The 27951-nt window shown below is 35.0% G+C and overlaps 2 protein-coding genes across 2 annotated transcripts; one reads left to right on the top strand and one right to left on the bottom strand.

Annotated features, from left to right (window-relative positions):
* Nucleotides 1-1764: 1764 nt before the first annotated feature.
* On the bottom strand, nucleotides 1765-18966 carry LOC121731865 (macrophage mannose receptor 1-like). Its single transcript, XM_042121539.1, has 5 exons — nucleotides 18951-18966; nucleotides 10754-11020; nucleotides 2865-3062; nucleotides 2291-2530; nucleotides 1765-1964 (listed from the first exon to the last, which is right to left on the bottom strand). The coding sequence occupies exons 1-5, from the start codon at nucleotides 18964-18966 to the stop codon at nucleotides 1765-1767; spliced, it is 921 nt and encodes a 306-aa protein (XP_041977473.1).
* On the top strand, nucleotides 14505-27563 carry LOC121731804 (putative fatty acyl-CoA reductase CG5065). The gene is made up of 10 exons (XM_042121441.1): nucleotides 14505-14577; nucleotides 21981-22182; nucleotides 22646-22768; nucleotides 23911-24096; nucleotides 24224-24419; nucleotides 24868-25066; nucleotides 25265-25504; nucleotides 25803-26060; nucleotides 27084-27257; nucleotides 27426-27563. The coding sequence occupies exons 2-9, from the start codon at nucleotides 21994-21996 to the stop codon at nucleotides 27241-27243; spliced, it is 1551 nt and encodes a 516-aa protein (XP_041977375.1). The 5' UTR covers nucleotides 14505-14577; nucleotides 21981-21993; the 3' UTR covers nucleotides 27244-27257; nucleotides 27426-27563.
* Nucleotides 27564-27951: the final 388 nt, after the last annotated feature.

Genomic DNA, 27951 nt, shown 5'->3' with positions numbered 1-27951 from the left:
TCTTAAAAGGCCGGCAACGCACCTGCAGCTCTTCTGATGCTGCGAGTGTCTATGAGGTGACCCGTTTGCTCGTTTGCCCCCTTATTTCATAAAAAAAAAAAACTTTTTGTAAATTACGCTGCCCGCATGTCCGTTGCGCCAAAATTCGTTTATCGCGCGGGAACAGTACATTTTTCCGGGATGCAAAGTATTCTATGTCCTTTCCCGGGACTTAAGAGCTCACCTGACTCTAAAAATCAAACATCGTCCTTCTCTCTTCACACTCACGCCCGTCTTTCATATGCCAGGTGAAAAAGGACGGCGCGGAATTATCGCCGAGTTAGATTTTAAAAAATATTAAAGAAAAGACAGCAAACTTCGAAGATCCAAGCAAAAAATGTGTCTAAAACAAGGTTTTTTGTAAAAAAGAAACTATCGAGCATTTTTTGAGTAATCGTGTTTTCGTCTTGAGCATTTAATCTTTATGAACTGAAATTACTTGTGTCAAAAAATCAGTTTTCTAGACCTTACAGATTTTGAGATCTAGGTTAGTATGTAGCCAAGTTAGGGTCATATGGGCTCTTAAAGTATCTCCATACCAAAATTCCGGTTTGGGCGTGAAGAGGTAACAGACAGACAAACAGACAGACAGACAGACAGACACACTTTCACATTTATTATATTATACTAATTATAATATGGATTACTATTTATTATTAATAATTGTAACATCCATACTTTTACTTTATAATATTATAAATGCGAAAGTGTGTCTGTCTGTCTGTTACCTCTTCACGCTCTAACCGCTGAACCGATTTTGCTGAAATTTGGCATGGAGATACTTTGAGTCCCGAGAAAGGACATAGGATAGTTTTTATCCCGGAAAAATGTACGGTTCCCGCGCGATAAACGAATTTTGGCACAACGGAGTTGTGGGCGTCAACTAGTTGTCAATAATTTCATAACAGTTTCATCTGACTCGGGGTCAGATGAGTTATGGGAAGGAAGGAAAATTAATTTCGTTATCCTCAAGGATAGTAATAAATAAAAATAATGTTATTTAATTAATCACTGCGACCTTTGATTTGTTGCAATCCAGGAAATCCGTATCTATTCTAAATTCACAAAGCTCTGCTGTATTGTATCGCTATTCAGAATGATCACAATTTAGGACTACTACTAGGATCAAATCTTTTTATTGCAACTAATTCTACCGTTGCAAGGACTTTCGAGTTCTGACCCCGCTTTTTTAGGTTGCACCAACTTACTTTAACTATAACTGTAACTTTACTTTAACTATAACTACAGTGCAAAAAGTCAAATCTTTGGTTAAAATTAAATATGGCGTCCAAAGACGCCATAATATTTAACCTCCGCTCATACGTAATACGTATATCTGACAATTTACTATGTTTTACAGTGTTATATTTTTCCAGTCGATTTTTACGGATAATTCAATTTTTATGCCCTCAAAACCTGTAGCTTCAATAAAAAAATAAACGCAACAGATATCGGTGAATTTCTCTGGTTAATGTTAAGGTTAAAATTAAAGCTAAAGGACGCCATATACGCGTAAATTCCGCCTAAAAAGCTGGTATTACGCCGCGTAATACGAATTGAGGTCTGGTAAAACCAATTTCATCCTATTCTTTCATTGAAAATATGTGTACTACTCTAAAGGGGTTTTACAAATAAAAAAATGGGCTTTCAGAAAATATATTCTTATAAATACTTATCGATATAAATGCTTTAGGCTTAAGTACATTATTTTAATATTTTCTACGATTATGTGTCGACTGTTCCGAATCTTGTGTCTATACTCAACTTGAGCAGGCTTATTTCATGTTCGCATATGAAAATGGCTTTGTCTTCACAGTTGACGCCACTGAGTAAAGTGTCGTTGGACATGGAGCCGCAGATATTGTCGTTGCCCTCAGGTTGTCCCTTAGCCCAGTTCTTGTAGCCGCTATCGTATAGAGGAACACCTGAAAGTGCGTTAAAGTTAAATTTATTTAATTGTTTTGCCAACCTATTAATTATTACTTTTCTTCAAAAGCCATAATAACAAGTCCACCATTAAAAGAAATATATCTATACGGACTGTATCAATCAAAATCTATGCTGTGTTCGTTTTCAACGTGGAGTTAGTTGTTTGGCATAATTCTTGAGGTTCGTGTTCCTAACCCAGGAATAAGGATGCTCTATTTAGGTACTTTACACTAAGTGTAAAGTAGCTAAATAGAACATCCTTAAATATAAGTCTTATATTTTCTGTAATACAGTTAGACAACGTTGCTAATTCTGAACGTACCATATGTAGTTTTCCAAGTACCAGTTTTCTTGAACCCAAGATGTATCACACCGGAGTACTCAATATCTTTATGTAAAGCAGCTCTGTCCATCAGCTTTGCCAAATACTTCGCTTCTCCTTGTGTATTGGGGATGGCCAAGTAAGACTGCTCCATCCGGCACACGGCGTACGCGTCGCTCCACGTCCTGGGTGTTAAATGCAGCTTGTAGCATCTTCCCAGGATGTCCACGAATTCGTAATCTGAAAATTTCAGAGTGTCTAATATATTTTAAGGGTGAAGCAGTGTGTCGCAGAATTTCGGCAGGCAGAAATTCTGCTGCATTCAGTTTCATACAAAAGTCCTGTTTTATTCACACGAGCGTAATTTTGTGAGTCATGATTTGTATAAAAAGATATTTACGCGACCGAAATTCTGCAACTGATGACTCACAAAATTACGCTCGTTTGGCTTCACCCTAAGTCTGTAGCAGTGATACTTGTTTTGTTCATTTTGTAACTTGGAAGGGAGCTTTGGAGCGTCGTCTGTAATCTTAGATCAGATTTTTTCTGATACTATTAATTTTGATTTTTTTACCTGGGTCAGGACTGTCACAGAGGGTATTCCACTTCAGGGATGACTCTGTCTTCTTGCAGATGAACTGCAACTTGGCATCGCACGGGTAGTCATCTAGGAGACCGTTGGAGGCGTCTAGAACAACGCAGTCGTCAGTACCGTTGCAATCATCTGGTTGACTTGGTCTCCATTTGTCGTACACGTCTGCCATCAATGTACCTGAAATATGAAAAATATTCCTTTGACCCTCTCATTACATATATTATAACATAACTGGGGATGATCAAATTGATAAAATCCTGTTTTCTTAATTTTTTTCAATCGATGATTTTTTGCAAGAAGTTTTAAAACCTGTTGCATCGATGCAAACAGTGAAGACACCTGTTTTATAACAGGTTCTAAATAACGCAGAAGTTAGCTTCATAAATTATTTTCATATTATGCATGGAACTTGAAGATTGCAAAAGGAATTATTAGAAGTATTATAAATAACAATTTTATTTATGCAGCACAGAGTTATGATCGCACAATGTGACTGTTGTTTAGACGGTTCCTGTAAAGATGGATATAATTTTGGAAAAGTAATTTAAATACACTCTTAGATCGGTCTCTACAACTAACTTCTCTGCGTGAACGATACACTTTACGGCTTAATAATTGCATTGATCCGTATTTGATTTTTGTACGTACATCAAGGAAGAAGCTGGAATGGGATTTAAAAACAAGCATCAAAATTTATCAAATAGCTACGTATAGATAATGATTAATGACTAATCAGTTTATGCAAATTCACCGTTACGCATTGGGTTATCTCTCTTGAATCCTTAGTGAGGTTTCGTAATCCTTTTCATTCTTTGAGTTATTTCAATACCACGAGGCCCACTGAAGGTTAACTACGACCGAACCGGCTAGCACGACTATACGTCACAAAGATGGGACTTCCCCTCACCAAACTTATTATTCAGCCTAAAAAGTTAAGTTCAGTCGCCTTTGACCGTAGAACAGTTAGTTCATCCTTAACCATTTTTACTGCTTTGAGGAGTTTTTAATTCCAAACTCTATTAAATGCTCAATACTTAACCGCTAAGATCATTCTTTTAATAACAATAAAATAATTTTGCAATCAGTAAAACGAGTTTAGTAATCTAGCTAGAGGAAATAGTCTTACAGATAGGTTTTTATCGTGTGATTCCCATCGGATTTCCATCTTTGTAAGGCGTCACATTATGTCTCTACATTTTTACTTTTTTGTTTAATCTTTCATCGCATAGACTCACTATTTTAATGAAGACTTTAGAAATCCGGAAGGAAATAAAAATATACGTCTTACTTCACTGCTGATAAAACATGTGTTTGCGGTTACAATACCGCAGGACTTTCTACGAAATATTTCCTTTTCTAGGGAAACACCTTCAACGGAAGTAACCGAACTCAATGTCAAAATATTGACCTATTGAAATTAATTTTTACGTGTTAGCATTAAGATGACGTTATAAACGAGGTATTCGCAAGGTCTACGTTGTAGCTTCTTTTATTATTTCAAATGAAGCTTATTTATCAACAAGAAATAATTCGGAACAAAAAATATTTACTTAATACAATAATGCCAGCAATAATTTTAAGCTGGTTTTACTGCCTTTACAAAAGAACGTGTCTCTACTACTATTATATAGTATTGTAATCATAGTACAGGCTATCTTAATAAAATATATCAAACAGTGTAAGTTGCGCTTCTTCGTTCGAAAACTCAGTTTTTATTAATTACAATCTTAATTCTGAAATATTTAAGACGTATAGAATTCTTTTTACACTCCTACGGGACCATTTAAATGGGTATTTTTTATTGAACAATGAACTCGACTCTGATTTAACTTGGGCATAATATCTTTCCCTATCTAATATACCTACCCGTCATATATCAGCACCCATCACTCCCGAGCTTCGTTTATTATCTAGTACACTTCTATATATCTCTCGCATCTCGCCCAATATTATGTGATAAAATTATTACATGTTCGTAATATGAAACACTTTTTTGGGTAATGAGGAAGCCAAAAGTATGCCAAAATTCGTTCTAACAACTTAAGTGTGAGTTAAGTGTACCGAGTTTAATATGCTCAGTGACAGATTAACCCTTAATCAAATTAAGCAACTGCTTAGGGCATCACGTCTGAGGGGGCACCAGAAGAAGCACAAAAAATCCGTCCTTAGGGCATCACGTCATACTCTCACGCCACCAAAAAACACACCAAAAAAAATTCTAGGAAAAAAGTAAGGTTCTTAGGCGGTAAAAATTATTAAAAGCGAAATAACTGTACCCCAAACTAAACTTTTTGACTATCATTTAATTACCTATATGGAGGGCTTGGCCTTCAGCTGGAACTGGTGGGGGGGTGCAGCCCACCCAACCCCCCCCCCTCCCTCGTGGAAGTGTTATCGCGTCGTTATTGTTGAGTTTTGATTATCCTTTTTTAGGAACAAAGTTATAAATTATTAAAAGTAAAATTATTGTACCCTAAACTTAACATACACTTTTTTGGAAAAAAATATCCATCTCCTTTAAAATTATTATACTATGCTTGGTACTACAAATATAATATATTCTGTGACTATGCTAACGCGGACTAAGTCGCGGGCAACAGGTAGTGAAACAGAACCAAATAAATTGTAAAACATCCTCGATCATTTGAGGAGTTGGAAAGTTTAAGATCGAGTGAATCTTAGCCCCAAAATAATTGAAATAAAAATAAAGTTTAAAGAACTAAAACCCGACTACTAAAACACGCTCTAAAAAGTACGAAACAAGAAAACAGTTTATAGGTAAATGGAAATGTTTAAAGGACAGCCGTGGTCGTATGCCACCTACTAGAGTAAAACAGATTCATTATATTATATTAATACTAGCGGCCCGGCCCGGCTTCGCACGGGTGGACATTGGTTTTTAAATTATTTTTTTTAAATAAAGGTAGTCAATCTTTAAGTTAAGCAGAACATAAAAATAGTTTACATTATTTAGCCTGCAACTACTATATTATAATTATTATGTACATATAACACATTTTTATTGTATTTTTTTTTTTTTTTTATATTTTAAGTGTTATGTTTGATTATTTTATCCTTACCTGCAGAAGATACTATTATTTATAATATTTTGCAATTTCTTCATGTTTTTTTTTTTTGTTTAAAATATTTTATGTTTTTTTTGTAGTTTTATGCTTTACTATTTTATGCTTACCTACATCTACTATTATATACATTTTGAAATTTTCTATTTGTTTTTGTATAAAGTATTTTTGTTGTACTTTTGCGCTTTATGTTTTTTTACACCATACTTCTTTTTGCGTAAAAGATTCCATTAAAATTGGGTTAAAGCTTCCCTGTAAACGATATTTGATGTTGTTTTATTTTGTGGCAGCAAAATAAATTGATTATCAGCAGCTCCAACTCGGGATAGGCCAACGTATAGTTGACCATGAGTAAAACATTCTTTTCGTAGGTCGATGCCTACTAATTTGAAAGTTTGACCTTGGGACTTGTTAATAGTCAATGCGAAAGATATTTTTACCGGAAATTGAAGCCGTTTAAATGGGATTGGCAGATCAGTTGGAATCATCGGTATCCTCGGTATATGAGCTAGTTGACCAGCTGCTGGGCCGGTGATAATGGTAGCTACAATTAAATTGTCCTTTAATTCTTTAATAAGCAGCCTGGTCCCATTGCACATATTTGGTGGGCATAAATTTCTCAAAAGCATGATTGGAATTCCGATTTTTAACGTCAGTTCGTGTGGTGGAAGTCCAGAAGGATTCAGCGAATTTAAAAACTCCTCTGGTAAGTACTAATACCTGCTGATAAGTAGTTTGGCATGGTTTGTACCAGCGCAACGTTACTATTGCATATTTTTAGATTAAAAAGTAGTTATTGTAAGATAATAATAATTGTAGTAGTCAGACATAAGACTATAATGTCCTCTATAAGACTATAGTACATCACTTTGCGATAAGTAAGTATAGTCTATAATTTATAAAGCATAAGCAAGAAGGATATTTTGGTAGATTTTTCACACAATTATTAACACTTAATACCTCCCTTTTTTCTCTCATTAAATATAGCCTATATTCAGCAGAAATAGTGTGGATTAAAAAATATGCATTAATACTTCCATCGTGCATCGGCTTCGTGGGTATCGCAGACACAATAGATCTTCAATTGTTATGCTGGCAGCCGGCTGCCGCTATTGGAGATTTATAGTTAAAGAAATTTATTAATTATAATAGCAATCAAAAATAATAGTCATTCAAAACTTATTTTAAAAAGTTCTAAAAATATTACTTTCGTAGTCATAACTTTTAAAGCTTTTTTGAAATTAGGATTATAATAATGAAGCACGATAGTCTATATCAAATCAATAAAGCAGCACCCGGCTGTCGCATAACTATTGAAAATCTATTGTGTCTGCGATTCCCACGATCGAGGTAATATTTACGTGGACTCTCCGGGCGAGTCTGTGGCACTGATAATTAAATCTCTCCCCTACCGCACGCACACCCGCGCATCGCGCCTTGACGCCCAATTCGCAACGTGCAGCAGAAATCGTAATATTTTAATTTCGCCATAACATTAAAACCAAACGTCCAATTTTAATCATTCAAAGACCAAATATTATCTACATTAACTGTACTTAGTGATGAAATAATTTATTTTGATAAGGGTCAATAGCATGATTGAAATAAACGCATTTAAATATAGTCCAAAAAAAAATCTAGATTTTTTAATAAAAAAATGGTTATTGTGCCTCACTCAACATAGATAGGTATAGTGTGTCGCGGACTTTTTTGTAGATATTTAAAAGATCTATAATTACTTAGAACATTTTATGCCTCTATCTTTTATAGTTTAGGCAGCGTACGCAAAATAAGTAACTTTTCTGGTTGATTTTTTAAACCTTGCGTCCGAAAATCCCAAATATCTTACGGAACCTTATATTTTTCCAAAATAAAAATTAGCCTATGTTCAGCAGAAATAATGCAGGATTCCAATGGTAAAAGAATTTTTCAAATCGGTCCAGTAGTTTCGGAGCCTATTCGACTCAAACAAACAAACAAACAAACAAACAAAAAATCAAATCTTTCCTCTTTATAATAGTAGTGTAGATAATAAAGGGCATAGATACGACCACGGCTATCCTTTAAACATTTCCATATACCTATAAACTGTTTTCTTGTTTCGTACTTTTTAGAGCGTGTTTTAGTAGTCGGGTTTTAGTTTTTTAAACTTTATTTTTAATACTCATATTAGATCCAAATCGACCTAAAAAAGTTCAAATGGTAAATATATTGTACCTAATGAAATTATCTATCTATTGGCGTGTGTTTCAAATAATCGTAATATGTAAATACTAGAGAGATACTGAATGTATGCTTTAATTTAAATAAATTGGTATTACTTTGGAAGCTGATATCATGAGTTTAAAAACCAAAAATAGGAAATTAATAACTATGAAAGGGACGTTCATATAGAAAGATTATTGCTGTATTTTTATTACAATGGGCATTGTCCAAAAAAAATCACATGTACTTTTTATATTTTTTTTCGTAAAAATAGGGTATTTTAAGAATATAAATTAAATAATTTTGAAATTCATTGGCTAGTTTTTTGTCAATAAATTTTTAAAGTTTCGCTCTGACGTCATCATCGGCGGCCAATAGACCTCTGCAGTATGTTTTAAATTTCCTTTCAATCTTATTTATAATGGCTGGTTCGTCAAATGCAAGTTCTCATTATGTGAAAGCTGATACGAGAAGCTTACCAAAAGTTCGAAACGTAATGTTGGTCGAATTTATTGCTAATTTAACGCCATTGAAGGTCAAACTAAGGTTAAACATATTTGTTTAAAAATATAAGTAACTAATGGGTATTTTTTTCGTTTATATACAGAAAAACGATCACTGACCTTATTCCTCGAAATGTTTTTGTAATGAGCAAAATTAAAAAAAAATGGACAATCCCCATTGTGTAGCTTTCAAATTGTGAGTTAAGGGCCTTCGCCTACGGAGATTCCGTAATTTACCGTATTCATTTTGGATTCGTTTTGGAGACGAGTTTCAATCGCATGGAGCGCAATAGACGAAATACTATAATATTATAATTATATATAAATTGTAAGATACGTTGTGTTTTCATGCGATGGCCAAGTCGATCTATTTAGGTATTTCTTATTTTTATAGGTAGTTATTACTATTCTACGTGTATATCTGCCATCCACTGCTGGTTATAACTTATTAGGTTTTCATAACGAATCGTAGTTTGTTTGTTTGTCGTTCCTTCACAGCCTAGCAAAGCTGCAACCAATCGACTTGATTTTTATAGACTTACGGCCGTTTCCAATATTTAATCTATCTCAATATTTAACTAGAGATAGGAATAGTTATCTATCTTATGTCAATTCAATATTAGCTGTGATCGGTCGTATGTCAAACCAGAGATAGATTGAATATTGCGAACGGCCGTTAGTTGAAAGGATGGAGATTAACAAGACTACTTTATTAGGTTTACAAGAATATTCGTAAATTATATAATATTCATATAGAATATTCGTATACAAGTATTTTCGAATTAGTTAATCTTATACAGGGTGTAACAAAAATAAGTGATAATACTTTAGGGTGTGTACGCGTTCCTCGTAGAGAGTTTACTGTGAAAGTAGCAGCGCTGAAAGACCAAATATTTTTTTCACTTTTGTATGGGGAAACTCGTGACGCTCGGGCCTTTGCCCATACAAAAGTGAAAAAAATTTTTCGTCTTTCAGAGCTGCTACTTTCACAGTGAACTCTCTACAAAGGACACGTACACACCTTAAAGTATTATCACTTATTTTTGTTACACCCTGTATATAAAAATGGATTTTCAAATGTGTTAGTCGCGCTAAAACTCGAAAACGGCTGAACGGATTAGGCTGATATTAGTCTTAAAATATTCGTAGAAGTCCAGGGAAGGTTTTTAAGTGACACGAAGTTCACCGGGACAGCTTACTAGCTGTCCCGGTGAACTTCGTGTCGTCGTCGGTGCTATAAGTTAATTAAGGTTGAATAGACCTTTTTATTGTGGTCACTGGTCATTAGCCCTAACCAGCCTTGAAAAATAAAAATAACTGAAACTTGCTCAGCGCATAATAATAATATGATCTGTGCGGTTTGCATAATTGAATAAACATAATATTTTCTTTTATAGGCGCAGGTCGAATTTTATAGAGACCTCTTTTCAGGACCTTCAACTGCATTCTCCAAGGATGGATAACCCTCAGTTTCACTATTTAAAACAATCAGGACTTAGGCCTACTAAATAACTGAAACTTGCTCAGCGCATAATAATAATATGATCTGTGCGGTTTGCATAATTGAATAAACATAATATTTTCTTTTATAGGCGCAGGTCGAATTTTATAGAGACCTCTTTTCAGGACCTTCAACTGCATTCTCCAAGGATGGATAACCCTCAGTTTCACTATTTAAAACAATCAGGACTTAGGCCTACTAAATAACTGAAACTTGCTCAGCGCATAATAATAATATGATCTATGCGGTTTGCATAATTGAATAAACATAATATTTTCTTTTATAGGCGCAGGTCGAATTTTATAGAGACCTCTTTTCGGGACCTTCAACTGCATTCTCCAAGGATGGATAACCCTCAGTTTCACTATTTAAAATAATCAGGACTTAGGCCTACTAACGCGATTTTCTCCTTCAATTTTCAAAAAAAATGGTTAATTTCCAGCTATTTTCTTAAATAACCTGGATGCCTCTTATATCGAGGCAAATATTGACGATATATTATAATATGCATTTAACGGTTACTCCTCTGAGCAATTCCAATGAATCAAAATCAAAAAGAATGAGCCGCAAACTCACCATCAACAGTTTCGAAGATGTACTTGGAATACGGCGTCGATATTCCTATAAAAACTCGGTTGAACACCCCGACCGTCTGCCTCAGATGCTGCATCACAATCCTGGCCTCATCCTCGTCAACTGGGTAGAAGAGGCTCGCCCCCTCAGCCTCACAGACCAGCCTGGCTGTCTCCCAACTCCTTCTCTCCAGGTGGACCTTGTAGAAGGCATTGGTTCCATCTATCGCTATGTAATCTTTTCTGAAGAACTTACTACTGTGATTTGAATCTAAAACGAAAGGAACAGTAAACACAATGACCACTACACACAACTTGACATCGGAAGCACTATTGACTTACACACTTCTTTGTAAATATATTGGATTAATACTAAGTAAAATAAATAAGTATTCATTTTTCTGTCCTCGATTAACTCAAACGACCGCTCCTCGCGACGGCTTACAGAATTATACAAGAATAAAAATAAAAGGACATTCGATTCACATTTACAATAAACTTGATTCTTTCAAACATACTATAGACAAAAACATACATGAGTAATACATAATTTCATTTATTTATTTTGAACTTGAAATAATAACATACCTACCAAAATATATATTATGATGTGTAATATTATGGTGGCGAATTTTTTTTTTTTTGATTTGTATGGGTAAGCGCCCGCGCGTCATGAATTTTTCCATCCAAAGGTGAAAAAAGTTAGCAAACTAGATATGTATACAACAAGGGGGTTAGGGGACCCACACGCACAAGTATTAAGTATCACTTAGTTTTGTTACACTCTGTATAAACCAAAGAACGATTATATTTAAAAAATTAAAAATGAGTTTACTCCAGTGTCACTTTCCTTTGTTCAATACTCATCGTATTTAAAAAAAAGGAGAAGAAGAAGTCGTCATTTGAAAATTAGTTTCACTACTTTTGGACACAGTGTTGCTCTTCGATACGTAATATTCTTGTTCTTCTGTTTGAAAATGAGTACGTACATCATATTGATATCTATTTACGCAGTCACGACGTTGTCTTTTCTTAGTCGGTTTATATAGTTTGCTAACTATCACTCTTTCCTTTTTGTAATGATGCCTTCCCATCTTCATTTGTCTAAAGTTTTCATTAATATGTGTATTATTCTGTCTTACGTATGATAAGTATACAGCGTGACTGGTGAAACATGTTCAATACTCGAGGACGTGATATTTGGCTAATTATATTATTAGATGAAAAAAAAATTAAGTACATTTAAGTTTAACAATACATTACAATACATTTTTACAAAATGAAAAGTATCCTTCGTCCTTTCTCGGGACGGGAAGTATCTTCGCATTAATAATATTAGCATGGATGTTTCCTTGGCTATTGCGACTCTCGTGTCAATGTCTACCGCGCTTCTAAAATCTGAATACATCGCTTATTATACTACAGTTTTTTTTAAATCTTTGTTTGGTATTTACTATTTACTTATTTATATTATTTTGTATGTATATTCGTTGGGCCTGAGAATAGGGTTTTATTTACTTTTTATGGCAAAACAACGTTTGCCAGGTCAGCTAGTTACACTTTAATCTATATTATTATTTTTCGATTTATAAATTCTATTATTATAGTGTGAGTTGTGACGATGATACGCATTTTTGCCGCCATTTTTAACTAGGTACTATAAAATAAAAAATTACATCAAGTCTTTAAATTCGAATTAAGTTTAAACCATTATTACTAAGTATATTAGGGTGACTTGTAATTTTATTATTTTTGTTGTTTTTTTAACTGTATTTACACAAACTAGACATCGCCCAATGGTCGAAATTCGACCTTACTTACAATACCTTACTCACCTACGGCAACGACATTAGGCCTACTAAGTACCTATATTTTGTAAAAAAATATTGACTTCATCATAGTCTTTTTCAATTTTTGTCTCTGGTACTCAGCTGATCTCAGACTGGCCGTTTAAGCATTGTCTAATAGTATCTAAAATTAAATAAAAAAACAATAATACATTTTCAATTTGTCAACTTGTTGTCAACAGCTTCAACCATAAATAAAAGAGTATAATTCGTATGTATAGGCTTGTCATTTTTGCTAGTAGTAGTGTCGTAGTGTGTGTAACGTTTTATTTGTTAAAAATATGTATGATAAAAGCATAATTTCAAAATAATATTAGTTCGATGCACTCCTTCACCATATAAACCATAACTGTGCGAAATTTCATGCACCTACGTTTCCCCACTTTTCGTAAAAAGGGTTACAAAGTTTTTCTCTCACGTATTAATATATAGATAGTTTTACAAACCATAATAAATAAGTTGTCTCTTATATCGTATATCTTTAATTGTAAGTATATAATTATATATTATAATTGGAATCTCGGAATCGGCTCCAACGATTTTCATGAAATTTAGTATATAAGGGGTTTCGGGGGCGATAAATCGTTCTAGCTAGGAATCATTTTTAGAAAATGTTATTTTATTCGTGTTTTATCGAATACCGAGCAAAGCTCGGTCAAATATAATATGGATACCTATGGAGAACGAAAGAAATTCTCAAATGTTTGTAAAAGTTGTAGTGTAATGAACTAATGAGGGATCAGGGAACGTCGTAGACTATGTTACGACTTGGAAATTAAAATATTATACTTTACGAGCTTTTGCCCGCGGCTTCGCTCGCGTTAAGAAGTATTATTATGTACAAACTTTCACCCCATATTTGAACCCCTTGGGGTTGGAATTTATCAAAATCCTTTCTTAGCGGATGCCTACGTCATAACATCTACCTGCATGCCAAATTTCAGCCCGATCCGTCCAGTGGTTTGGGCTGTGCGTTGATAGATCACTATGTCAATCAGTCAGTCTCCTTTGAGTTTTATATATATAGATTACCATATAATAATAATAATAGCTCCCACATCGGTTTCGGTGACGGTGGCCGGATTTTATTGAAACCAGGCCAGCTACGCGGGAGTAATTTTATAGTGCCCAAATGTGTGCGCAGAGACAGAGAGTGCTCTGTCTCTATTTCTTTACTCTCATAACCCAGTGGGACGGAAGACCGACACGACCGGCGAGAGATCAGGCGCAGGACCGTCTTTTTACATGCCCATCCGACGCATGGATCATCTTACTTGTCAGACAATCAGATGATCAGCCTGCATTGTCCTAACCAAACTTGGAAATAACATGTTTCCAACGCGGGAATCGAACCCACGACCTCCGAGTCAAGAGCCGCGCTTTATACCACTAGACCACGGAGGCGTCCTATTACCATAATAATTAGGAGTATAATCAACCTACATAATAATTAATAAATGATTTTAACTTTAAGAAACTTTAAGTGTAATTTAACTTCTACATGTACAAAACCTCAAATAAATTAAAAAAGTGTCAGATGGAAAATATAGTACCGTGTCTACTCCCTAAATGCTGTGAAATCTATGTGAAATAGTAAAATTTCTAACAAGATGTATTGACAACATCTCCAACAATTAAAGTAAAGTTATAGCAATTAGATGCTATGTCATCGAGCTGAGATCAAATGTGAGCCAGATCCACTTGCGCAACCGTACTTTCCCACAAATAGCATTTATTATCTACATTATATAATTTTGATTCATTCATGTCAGTAAGTCACTAAAACGAATGGATGAGTATAAAATTTCCCTACAAAGTGGCCTCACATATTACGTTTTTTTTTTAATTATTAAGATCAAATGACGAAACAAGTGAAGTTGTAGTAATCACTCGATTTACTGGGGAACTGCCAACAGGTGTGTTATACAACTTAGTAGGTAGACGGTCGCTCGCCGCGCGCGACGTTTCAACACTCGGCCAAGTAAGTTTTCTCTTTCGCTTTATTTTCAACCCGTTATAACTACTTAAACAAGTAACTGTACATTTTTACGTCGGGAATAATTTTGCGAATATGTACATTTATTGTATAGTGGCATACGTTCTGCGAAGACTGTCTTACGTAAATAGTGTAAAAAGTGCTAAAATTATTGCAAAGAAAAAGTTGAAATTACGTGGTAAAAGTGGCAATCGAATTTAATTAAGATACTAGTTTTGTAATTGAAATAAGGTTAGCGAGCTACAGGCTCGTAGTATCCAAGAAATATAATATTTTGTGTGTACCGGTAGTAACCGGTACACACAAAATATTATATATAGCTACTGCTATATTGCCTAGTTCTTAACGAAATTTGCGGAGTCGTCAGTTGACGCTCGCAACTCCAAATAATAACTAGTTAGTTAGGTATCAACATTGCGGTACACTTTACGGTAGCGATATCAAACCCGTAATTTAGCTTAATTTAGCAAGCAAAATATTTATATATTTTAATGTCTCGAAAGCCTTTGAAATCTAGTAAGACAAGCAGGGTGCAGTAACCATTGTCCTGCGCACTAAGGATATTATCAGTGACCTCAAGCACAAATATAATTACAATTGTAATTATATTTGTGTGTAAAGTGTATCGCAATGTTGATACCGCAATGTGTCAAACTCTCTGATAGCAGTGGCTCCTCTGCTTTTTCAGACTTTAAGTTTCTTATAGATGGTGTGCCCCAAGGTTCTATTTTAGGCCCCATACTGTTCATTCTATATACAGCTGATATTAGGCAGCCATAAGGTTGACAAAGTTAAAAAGTTAAAGTTTGTTAAAAAGTGACGTTGTGTTTTGTATTAATTTCCTAAGATTGTTGAGTCCTTGACTGCATTGACTTTGACTAGACTTTGGACTTTACCAAATAGAATATCAATGCAAAAAATTGTCAAGAACATAGTTTTCCCGCCACTTATTTGACACTGGCCATGGTTATATAGCCGAAGCGCCATAATAAGAAAAGTAAAATAAACAAAGGATAAAATATTCAATATTAACTCCTTGTTGTTGTTGATAAAATATAACAGATCAAATCATCGAACATAGAAAAGTCAAAAGTCAAAGTCCCAGCGAAGGAGTGTAACAAAAGTGTTTAGTTCACTGTCTTTCGCAATTTAATGACCTTTCGCAATTCGTTACTATGCAAACTAACTAGGTAAAGCGCAAAAATTTGCTTTTTTGATTTAAAACACACTTTACGGGATGGTATCAGGAAATCTGCAGATTACCTAGTAAATGTGAACATTAATGTATTCCGCATTCTACGGTAACACTTAACAGATTACAATGATATTGTTACTCACATATTGTTGTAGAATTTTATATCTTAAGACTCAAGATCAAAGAGGAGACGAGGTTAAGGCCTCATTCATTCATACTTTGCTCAGTTTTTATGAGTATACGTCATAAGAATTACACTTTTCCATGTTATTATCATTTGATTCATGATGTTACTAGTACTCCTAGAACTAAAATTACAATTATTTTGTTCTGGTAAAAAAACTTAATGCTACGAGGGCGGGATGATAAATATCTAGCCTAATACTTATATAATATAATATCTAGCCTAAGACTATATCGAAAAATAAAATTAATTTTATTTTTCGATATAGTCTCTGTAACCTCTATGCACTTACTCTATCTTAATTCTAAATCAGTGATGCCTTCTATAAAATGATTTTTTTCGAGGCCTTCAAAATCAACAAAATTCTCCTCTATGGCTATGACTTTTTTTTTATGAGATAAGGGGGCAAACGAGAAAACGGGTCACGTGATGGAAAGCAACTTCCGTCGCCCATGGACACTCGCAGCACCAGAAGAGCTGCAGGTGCGTTGCCGGCCTTTTAAGAGGGAATAGGGAAGGGTAGCGATGGGAAGGGAGGTAGGGGATTGGGCCTCCGGTAAACTCACTCACTCGGCAAAACACAGCGCAAGCGCTGTTTCACGCCGGTTTTCTGTGAGAACGTGGTATTTCTCCGGTTGTGCCGGCCCATTCGTGCCGAAACATGGCTCTCCCACCTAAAAACTTCATGATTTGTGGCAAATTTCTGTCCGCCCAAAAAAGTTTTGAGCTTAGGGAATAAATAGAAGTCTGATGGCGCTAGATCAGGCAAATAAGGTGGGTGGTGGGGCAGCAAATCATACTTTAATTCATTGATATTCTTGAATTCTTTTATGATCGTGCGTAAGCAATTTCACCAACATAAACTAAACGCGTTTACAGCAAATCCAAGTTTTATTTTCTGAACGCCCAATGTCCGAAGTTCAACGTCATAAAGCCCGTTCAAGCCCTGTCAGTGTAGTGTCATGGCGAAACGAAAAATATAGAAAGAAATGTCAAAATGACAGTTTTGACACATGCGTTTGGCTAGAAACAATACATAATTATTGTTTCTTGCTATTTTGTTGTTAAATTAACGTTACAAGGCTCCAAAGAGATGAAAACATTTAAAATAATCGCGTCACGTAAACTTACATTTATTAATCGCGATCAAAAAAGTTAGTGAAATCCGTTTGAAACAACGAGATTTACGTCGCCGCATGAACGCGTTCAATGGGAACTTAGTTTTATAAAACGAAGTTTTGAGTGAGCCTGGTGAAATTCCACCGAAGTGATGAATTTTAGGGCAGTAAACTAAACTACCCTAAAATTCATAGAAGCATGCACTTATGCTGAGGCCACACATGAGGGAACAATGCTTTAGCATGTTATAGCATTATCGCAATAATTAATGCCATTTCTCGTTAGTGTGGCCCCGGCATTAGAATTCAAAAGTTTATACAGAACAATAATAATTATTATATAATTAAATACCTCTTAAGTTGTTATAATTTTTTTTACGTAACACTCATTCATACTTTCGCGAAAATGTATCTTACTAAAATACCTTATTCACGTAGCGTTTATTGAGTTACGCGAATATTGTGTGTTTCTTAGGTATTGTTTATTTGATTTGATAACTTTAAATCTTATTGCATGGGAAAACAAAAAGCATTTTCGTGATTTTCGGGCCATTTTAATAGCGTATCCGCACTCCTCGAGTTTGCGCGCGGATTATTTTAAGGGGCCGGGTGCCATCGAAATTCTCATACATACGTAATACCAAAATCATTTTCTCATACGAAAATATTTTACATGTTTGAGTTATTTTTCAGCTTAAAATAGTAATAAGTAATTACCTACCTATGTTCCTGCACAAAAATTTACTACAAAATATTTAAACGCTAAAAAATATAGTAAAACACTAAAGAATATATAAGTAAATAGTAAATTTACTACAAAATATTTAAATAAGTACCAAAAGATATTTTGTAGAGTTTAAATAATATTTTGTAGTAAATTTTTGTGCAGGAATCTAGGTAATTACTATTTTAAGCTGAAAAATAACTCAAACATGTTAAATATTAAAGTATGAGAAAATCATTTTGGTATTACGTATGTATCAGAATTTTGATGGCACCACGTTTTTCCATACAAACGCTGTCCCCTGTTTCCTCCCTGGATAATGCCGGTAGAGTTATGATTTTTTCCCTGAATATCTATGGCCACTATTAGCATGTCCCTATTTTTTCTTTTTTTTCATAATTTTATTATTAAAAAAGATAAGAACGTCCAAAAACCCAAAAAAATGGCAATATTTTCCTCTGTGTTCAAACACCTAGAAAACAAAACTGGCTAAAATATACAAAAAAAGTAAAACATAGGAACACAGCTCAAGCCTTTCTTTAATTTTTAATGAAAAAAGTACTTAAATCGGTTAAGTTTTGGAGAAGGAATCAGCGGACAACGAATCGAAGATTTTCTGTTCTTTTATTAGAACTTTTGTCGTGTTGTCTCTATCGCGCTCTGCGGTGGGAGACTTGAGATTGGTGAGACAGCAATACATTTTCAAATACCTATTTTCAATTTCTCTCGCCCCTGGTGTATCCTCTTAAGGTTTGAAGTTAACGTAGATGGCATTACTTTTTCTTTCGTGAATATTCTTTTGTCAAGAGTATTTCGTGGCTCCTCCTGAGTTTTAAAATCTTCGATTTCAGAGACCAGAAGCTTGGTGTTAACTTTTAATGAAACCACCGCGCCGGGCTGTATTATGTTATGTCTGACTACTTTTGTATTACAATTTTTTGAGCTGTCATTTGAGTTTTGAAATCTTCTAAGATTAGCACCACCTACGTAGATGCATTAGCATTCATTAGCAACTTCGATTACTTTCGTCTTGTCAAAGACGACCTTAACCTGGTTTTGAGACCACTAAAGTCAAAGTCAATAATATTATGACCATTAAAGATAAAATTCTTAGGGGTCAAAGTTTTTAATTTTTACCTGGCTGCACGGCCATGTTGATAAAATAGAGGAAATTAAATTTTCCGAGGACTATTATAAAGACATGCCCAGAAATATATATTTGATCACAGGCCATATCGCATAAAACGAATTCATCATCATCATCTGGATTCTAGTATAACAAATATCTTGTTATACTAGAATCCAGATGATCCAGAGAACTTTGTATCACTTTCCTCATATTATAAACCTGCCCTGGACTTCCATCTTTGTAGCCGTTCTCGAGTTTTAGCAAGGCAATTAAAAATTCATTTTTATGTTGTTTAAAATTTAATTTTACTGTAATTTAAATAGAATTAATATGATATTTAATTTATTGTAATTAATAATAATTATTGTTTTTTAATTATTACCATCATTATTAAACCATTGTTATATTTTAATAGTAGCCGTTATTATTCATTACAACTAAGAATAACACACATAATTGCGAAAAAAATTTCTGCTCTAGATAGTGAATGAGAATTTTCAATTTAGAGTTGGCACACGGTTTTAAAGAAAGATTTTTTTAGAGTTTTTTTTATTAATTATGTTGGAATTTTAAATACTGTTGATTTCGTGACATTCAGCCCATTAAAACATTGTAAACGTTTAACTTTTTTGTCTTTTATCTCGACATCTCAGTTATCTTGTGTAATGTATTATATAATATTAATGTTAATTTGCCTTCTATCGGGGCACTCGCTTTCTCCTATTTTAGTGATGTTTTCAATCGCCCTACTCTGAGCAAATTCATTATATATTCATGTTCAAATACTTATACCCATATTTGGGGTCCACTCGGAATGTTAAACTTGCGAAAGTGCTGCGTCATTTTAAAATTTAAGGTTATATCACTATATTTAGCACGTCATTTTTACACCTGTCCAGTATACACTAAATAATAAAAAAATATTTTTTTATATTTGAATAAGGGTCCAAAATTTCTGCCTTTATTTAAGGTATGTAGGGTGGTAGAAGACTATAAGGAGAAGTTAAGCTAACTTCTTAAATTGACAACTGCACTCCTGCTGGATTTTCTTTCCGCACGGAATCGCGGAAAGGAAGAAAAATAATAAAGTGTTTATTATTGGAAGGTTAATATTTCCTACTTCCACTAAAGAAAGTAACATTTCCCTTCCCATGCATTCCGTTCCCAAGAATTTTTGTCGTTCATACCAATATTAATCTACTCATTGCGTTCATATATTCACAATGCATACTGTTTCGCATATTATAATATTTTTATCTGTGCCACAAAACCAAATGTTTCCTAACTCATATATGATTCTAAGTCGAGGTTTGAGGGTTCAAGAGGTGAAATTTTGCACAGTTATAGTTCATATGGTGAAGGAGTGCATCGAGCTAATATTATTTTGAAATTATGCTTTTATCATAATTTTTTTTAAGAAATAAAACATAACACACAACACGACACACACACAAGGAAAAATGACAGATTTTTTAGTGACAAGCCTATACATACGAATTATACTCTTTTATTTATGGTTGAAGTCTGTTGACAACAAGGTGACAAATTGAAAATGGATTATAGTTTTTTTTGAATCTCAGATACTATTAGACAATGCTTACACGGCCAGTCTGAGATCAGAGACAAGAGTTGAAAAAAATATGATAAAGACAATATTTTTTTACAAAATATAGGTAGTAGTCCTAATGTCGTTGAAACTAAGGTCGAATTTCGACCATTGGGCGATCTCTAGTTTATGTAAGTTACGGAAAAACTTAGAAATATAGTATTCTGTTCTGTTGCTTTTTATTTTTGCGACAACAAAATACATTATTTACAAGTGCCTATTAGAATTGTTTATGATATAAATAAACGAAATTTTATTTGGCGTATTTTAAATGGAATTTATTATTAACGAGTAACTTAATAGACTTTCTCAAGAATAGATATGTTCCCAAGCTCATTTCACATTAAAATTACTGTAGAAAAATATTTTACTCATTTTTTGGGAATTAGTATAAAAACCACAATAAACCCACAAAATAAGTTACACGATATTGTGGTGTTATTTTGTTTTGCCTCCGAGTTGGCAGAGTCACTTGCATCATTACGTTACGACACAACTCTTCACGGTAAGTAACCGTTATTTTTCACTTACTTCCTCCAATATAGTAGTAATTCATAAACTACTCGATGCTACCAGCAACTTCGTTCGAGTTTGTTTATTACGTGTAGGTTTTATCGGGTTTAGTCTTTTTCGGGTTTATGATATAGATCTTACTATAGTATAATTTGGTATGGACATTATCATAATATTATACACTTGAAATTTTCCACCTTAGATCTTAGGTGCGCACTTGTTTGTAATGATGGAACACAGGGCATCCTCCTTTAGCCACGGCAAAGGCCAAAGATTTGCTCTTGCTAAGTTTTGACTCTATCATTATTTTAATATAATTTAAATCAAATTCATAACCAATATTATGGATATTTTCTATTGAATCACTCATATTTTTCGGGAAGTACATTGCATTCAACTAGCTGTCTCTACTCTCTAGTTACACAACGTTTCTAGTTCGCGTGCTATAATGTAGAGCGACCTGTGTGTTTGTTTGTTGCAATAGCAAAGTACCTAAACCTGTATATTACATGTTATTACGCTGATGTGTTGTAAGTCTAGTCGAATTTATTTTAACGCAGATTTAAATGTTATAAACTACTATGTAAAACTATTCAAAGAGCCCGTGTTTCTTAGGTCATCGCTATTCTTCATTTAATCAGATCAGTAGGTTAGGCGATGCAGAAGAACTCGTTTGTATGTGTTCGTCATAAAGAATTCACTGTGAAAGTTGCAGTGCTAAAAGAGCAATTTTTTTTTGGGGTTTGTACGGGCAAGTGCCCCAGCGTCATGAGTTTTCCTATACAAAAGTTAAAAAAAAAACTCTTTCAGACACATACACAGTACACACCCTACAGTATCATCGCTATGTTTCGTTACACCCTATGTAACGAATACTTACTGACCACATACTTACAGACCACGAATACTTACTTTCCAGAGCACAGTGAATCATGTCGGAAGTGAACGAGTGGTACCGGGGGCGGAATGTGCTGGTGACGGGGTCCTCGGGGCTGATGGGTAAGGTGCTGATAGAGAAGCTGCTGTACAGCGTCCCCGACATCGGCTGCGTGTACGCGCTGGTGAGAAGCAAGCGCGGGAAGTCCCCGGAGGCGCGCATTGAGGACATGTGGAAGTTACCGGTAATTTACCCAAAAAATTTAACTTAGAGCGCTTACAGACGAACGGCACTTGTCGACGGCACGCGTCAAGTGTAAAAAAAAATTAATGAAAAAATCCAGTGACTGCTGTCGACCAGTGCCATAAGAGGCCCTACTTGCTGACTGTAAATATTGTCTTGCCATTACATACAATAAATAAATTCAACCATATTTAATTCCATAATCCATATTAAGTTAAGCATGTATGGCTAGGTTTATAGGAATATATACAAATTTAACAATGAAATGGACACGATTTAATGACCGATGTTGTGGAATTACTGCCCAGGGATTTACTTTAAAATCCCCAACCTCTAAAGGATCCAATGATAAGTTTAGAAGCATGCAAAAAACTATGTTTAAGTAAGCTAGAAACTTAAGTTCAAAACTATAACTGCTCGACAGTGATTTTTATCTAATTAATAACTTTATGATACGTTTTCAGATGTTCTCTAGAATAAGAGAAGAGAAGCCGCATGTGATGAAGAAGCTGGTGCCCATACCGGGCGACCTCGCCTACGACAACCTCGATATTGACAACGCGCTGCTTGAGACAATCTACGATGAGGTAATAGGGATGATGACAAGGTCAAAGATTAGCGAATTTTGTTAATAAATAAAGAAATCACGGTAAAAAATAAGTGTTCCCAAAATTTCAGCTTGATAGCATTTGTATTTTTTTTGTTATGCGCCTTTAAAGTTGGATATTCAAGTCGAATTTTTTTTCAATTAAATTTCATAATATTTGTATACAATTCGATAACTTATGCAATTAAAAGCAACTTTTGTTATGAAACCACTTTCATAAACGCAATATTTAATATACCTGTCGAACAAAGTTGTCTCCCGATGCGTACACACTACGAAAGACTGACGTCAGTCTTTCGTAGCACTTTGTATGGAGCGTTTCGGGCAGGTCTTTTTTATGAGATATTTGAATTGTCATATATTGGTGAATTTTTAAGCTATCAGAGTCATTCTTTCAACGATGTTTCTATTTTTAAAGACAATTACCGATAAGAAAAAAAAATAGTCATCATGCCTATTCTAGCTCGCCTAGACTAAGTATCAACAAGCCTCCTAAGTCTGACTGAACAACATAGTCTTATTTATTCTTCAATATAATTGGCAGGATTACAGGAGGGAGAAGGGTAATAAAAGGCTACTTAAAACGAGGAAAGAATTTAAATCTGCCTATCAAGTACAAGTATGTTGCATAATCGCACTTGATATGCAGATGATAGACTTTTATAATTCAGTTGAGCTATGTCGAACCTAGGGGGTTGATCCTAAATCCCGACCAACATTAACATGGCAATCGTCTGTCAGCATGGGGGGCGCCGGCAGAAATAATTTCCAAGGGGTGTAGATTTTAGTTTTCTTTCTTTTGTTCTTTCTTTTGTTTTTACTTTTTACAAACAACAGTGACTGTCTATTTACGTCAACAGAATACATTTAGGGCCGAAACATTACGAACTATCATTGTACGGCATGGTAAAATGATTTTCAATAGATAGCTTTTTATTTCAATAATTTCTGTTGATAACGAGATTCCCAAGGGGTGCAAGTGCACCACCTGGCACCCCCCTGCCGGCGCCCATGTCAGCCTGTTAATCAATTTCTCATAGCTTTTACTTTACCGTCAAGAATGTATGTGTTTAACACGTTTGAAGAATTTATTATTTACAATATTGTGCATTTCATTTCCAGGTATCAGTCGTGTTCCATTTCGCTGCGAGTCTTCGATTGGAAGCACCTTTGAAAGAGGGAATCGAAATGAATACAAAAGGAACGTTGCGAATACTCAATTTGGCTAAGAACATAAAAAATCTTGCCGCGTTCGTGCATCTTTCGACGGCATTTTGTTACCCTGATTATGACAGACTGGCAGAAAAGGTATGTTTAATTTCTTTAAATTTAATCAATAAGAAACTTCGTGCTCATGTATCCAATGCTTAGGATAATATTTAGATCGTTTTTCGTTTATTTTATCAAATGCTCAAATATTCTCTAAAACTTACAGGTACATGACCCTCCGGCCAATCCTCATGACATTCTTCAAGCTGCCAGTTGGCTTAAAGAAGACCAATTGAACGTTCTGGCTCCGACTATAATGGGCAAACATCCCAACTCATACACGTACTCCAAGCGTCTCGCTGAAGGGCTTGTAAGGGAGTGCTACCCGGAAATGCCCTGCGTTGTGGTGCGACCCAGTATTGGTAAGTACATTAACAACCAATCAAAGTTATGTGAATGTACTCTTTTTAAAAATGCTCTCTATCAGGATCTCCAGCTCAGGATATACTAATTAACGTATTAAGCTTTAAACATGTTGCGATGTTTTCCAATTTACATTGCTAATAAGGTGTAGCCGTGTACCAAATGTGGTAATACTTTAGAGTGTATATTATGTGTACTCTATTCTAACTAGCAGTATTGAAAGAGTTGCTTTTCTTTTAATTTTTGTATGGGCAAATGTGTGGCATTGAGACATTCTCATAGAAACATAGATTTCAACATCGAAAGAAACATAGAGTTAAAAGAAACTCTTTCAACGCTGCCACTGACTGTCACTTCATAACTCATATATTAAACACATACATCTGTAAGTTCACTTGATTTAGTTACATCATGTAAATGAATTGCCAAGTAATCTTGAATTTTTAGTGACGCCATCTTACAAGGAACCTATTGAGGGTTGGGTGGACAACCTGAACGGTCCCGTTGGCCTGATGGTGGGCGCGGGTAAGGGGGTTATCAGAACCATGCACTGCTACGGCTACTACCATGCGGAGGTCATCCCTGTCGACAGAGCCATAAACGCCATCATAGTCATCCCCTTTTACACTGACAAGAAGATTGACAAGTATGTACTCTCATGTTTTGTTGGTATTAACGATGTTAAAGCTTAGCAAGCAATACACATAGAACCTATTTGGCTGTCGGCTTGTTATATCATAAATGCAAAAGTTTGGGAAATAAGTCACCTAGTATTTAAAATTTAAGGGAATAATTGCAATTACATAAATAAAATACCATCAACGTAAATATATATTATTTTCAGGCCCTCAGAAATCCCCGTGTTCAATCTAACAACCGGAGATGATAGGAGCATAACATGGAAAGAGGTTCTGGACGTGGGGAAGGCAACGGTCCGCAAGTATCCATTCGAGGGGCCTCTGTGGTACCCCGACGGGAACATACGCCACAACAAACTCATTCACGAGATCTGTGTGTTCTTCTACCACATTTTACCGGCGTACCTGATAGATTTCCTGCTACTCATCTTTGGACAAAAGAGATTGTAAGTTTATATCTTGTTCGGAAAGTACTTTTAACTTATGTCAAAAACTGTACCATTTATGTGCCCGTGTAGATATTACATGCGTATCATGGATACCAAGATACAGATATGTCTAAAACCTAAAGCTAATAAAGCTAAAGATACTTAAATATCTAATCTATATAAAAATATTAATCAAAAACTGCTAAGCCTTTAAGTGAAAACAAATATAACAGAGAGGCTAAGCTAAATTCAAAACAACCCGCTTGCTTGATTTGGGAGTGCTTTAAAGTTTACTTGATGTCTGTTCTTATTTCAGTATGGTGCGAATACAGAACAGAATAACGGTAGGTCTGCAAGTGCTGCAGTATTTCACGACAAGGGAGTGGTGGTTTGACACTCACAACTTCAAAGCCCTATCCAAACATCTAAATTCGAAAGACCAGGAACTATTCCCCTTAGATCTAAACGAAATCGACCTAGTTCCGTACATAGAGACTTGCATGATCGGCGGTAAACTGTATTGCCTGAAGGAGAAAATGGAGAATCTACCCAAAGCGAGATTGCAGAATAATATGTAAGTTCTATTCATCCATACTTACTTATATTATAAATGAGGATGTGAGTGGAAGAACACAATAACTAAATGGAGGCTTTAGGGAAAAAATGATATGAAATAAAAAAGCTCTGCATTTTATGTGCACAGCTTTTTTATTTCATATCGTATCATATATTAGCCAGGTGATGAAGTAGATAAGTGACAAGGTTTGTCCAAATTATAAGGGAAAAAATGAGAAAACGTCCAAAAATGTTAGTTATCGTTTTCTTCAACTTTAAAACAAAATGTAAGTTATCGTATTCTCGTAGATCGTCTATAGACGTATCTCACGTCTTCAAATGCGAAAGTGTGTCTATGTGATGAAAGTGTTACCTCTTCCAACCCATACCACTTAAACGACTTTGTTGAAATTTGGTATGGACATACTTTGAGTCCCGGAAAAATGGACGGTTCTCGCACGATAAACGAATTTTGACGCAACGGAGTCATCAAGTAGATACTAAGATATGATTGCACCATAAAGTTAATATACCTAGCGGAATAGAGAAACAAAGGCCTGAGCAAGAGCGATGTCACTATCAGTAACACTGCGTGGTAAAAAGAGACGTGTGATACATGACAGCACCACTCTTTTTTTGACGTCCAGTCGGCACTTGAAGCACGTTGACAATTTAATCTCATAGAATTCATGTTCAATCATGCCTGTGTAAGTGTATACGTACACATATTTTTCACACAGATGATAACCAATTTCGGTTTCGTTTGACAGCTCGAGATTGTTGCTCTATTCCGCTAGGTATATTAACTTTATGGATTGCACTTACATTACGTGCGCTTGTTTTGATATAATGCGACTTAATTACGTAAGTCCGCCATCTGTACTTATTCCATAGTACAAAATTACAAATGACTAGTCGTTAGCATCGTCATCACAATCATTAAAAACTAAAATTACTATTGTTAGTGTCCGTGCCAATATCAGCAGCTTGTAGGCTCGTTCCTAGTACAGATGTTTTATAAAATTTATTTCTTCTCTTTCAGACTGTACGTGCTGGATATTCTGGTGTCTATATTCTTCTACATTTTCATTGTTTATCTACTGGTGATATTCTTCAAGCCTGTGCGTGAGGTTCTAGCATTGGGGGATCCAATCGTTAGATACGTACCTTTAGTCGGCGGTGCGGTGTTTAGAGATCTATAGAAATACCATTCACTCGTGCGGGCCTACAGCCCGTATAAATAGTCAGTACTTAAGATGCGACCCGGTCTCAAGACGCGATTCGGCTCTGTGATTGGTCCAGATTTTGACAGCCAACCAATCACAGAGCCTGAACCGTGTCTTGAGACCGAAATGCATCTTTAGTACTGACTATTTATACGGGCCGTAGAGTCCATCTTTTTCAGACGGGCCATAGTCTATTCGTGTTTTGTATTTACTGAATCTTTTTTGTGAATGTGAAAATTTACCAACGACTTATCTATAATAGAATAGGATATATTACTGCAATGTTTTCACGCTAGACGGCACAGACATTAAACAAAAAGTTTTCTTCGACGTTTGACAACTTTTCTGTCAATATTTTTAATATTATGTCTGCGACGTGCTAGATTTTGGTCGGATTATTTACTGTTTGTGCTAGAAGCGCCCTCTGCTATTGCTTACTAGTGTTGGTTAGTTTAAAACAAACCCAAACGAAAAAGGCTATAAAGTATTAAATGATGGTGCATCTACAATTCTACACGCATAATTCATAAAGTACCTGCCGTAACTTACGTTGTTGAACAGTATTGCTCGCCAAATAACTACGCCGGTGTAGAGGCACCATGAAACTTTAGAGTGGTATGAAAGTTTGTAATAAGTGTAAATTAGGCTTTATTTTCATGTTGATGTTGATGGCTTGATATTATA

The sequence above is a fragment of the Aricia agestis genome, chromosome 11 (assembly GCF_905147365.1).
Source record: "Aricia agestis chromosome 11, ilAriAges1.1, whole genome shotgun sequence".
Lineage (NCBI taxonomy): Eukaryota > Metazoa > Arthropoda > Insecta > Lepidoptera > Lycaenidae > Aricia > Aricia agestis.
The sequence above is the reverse complement of the archived record's forward strand: the minus strand, read 5'-3'. Positions and strand labels throughout refer to the sequence as shown.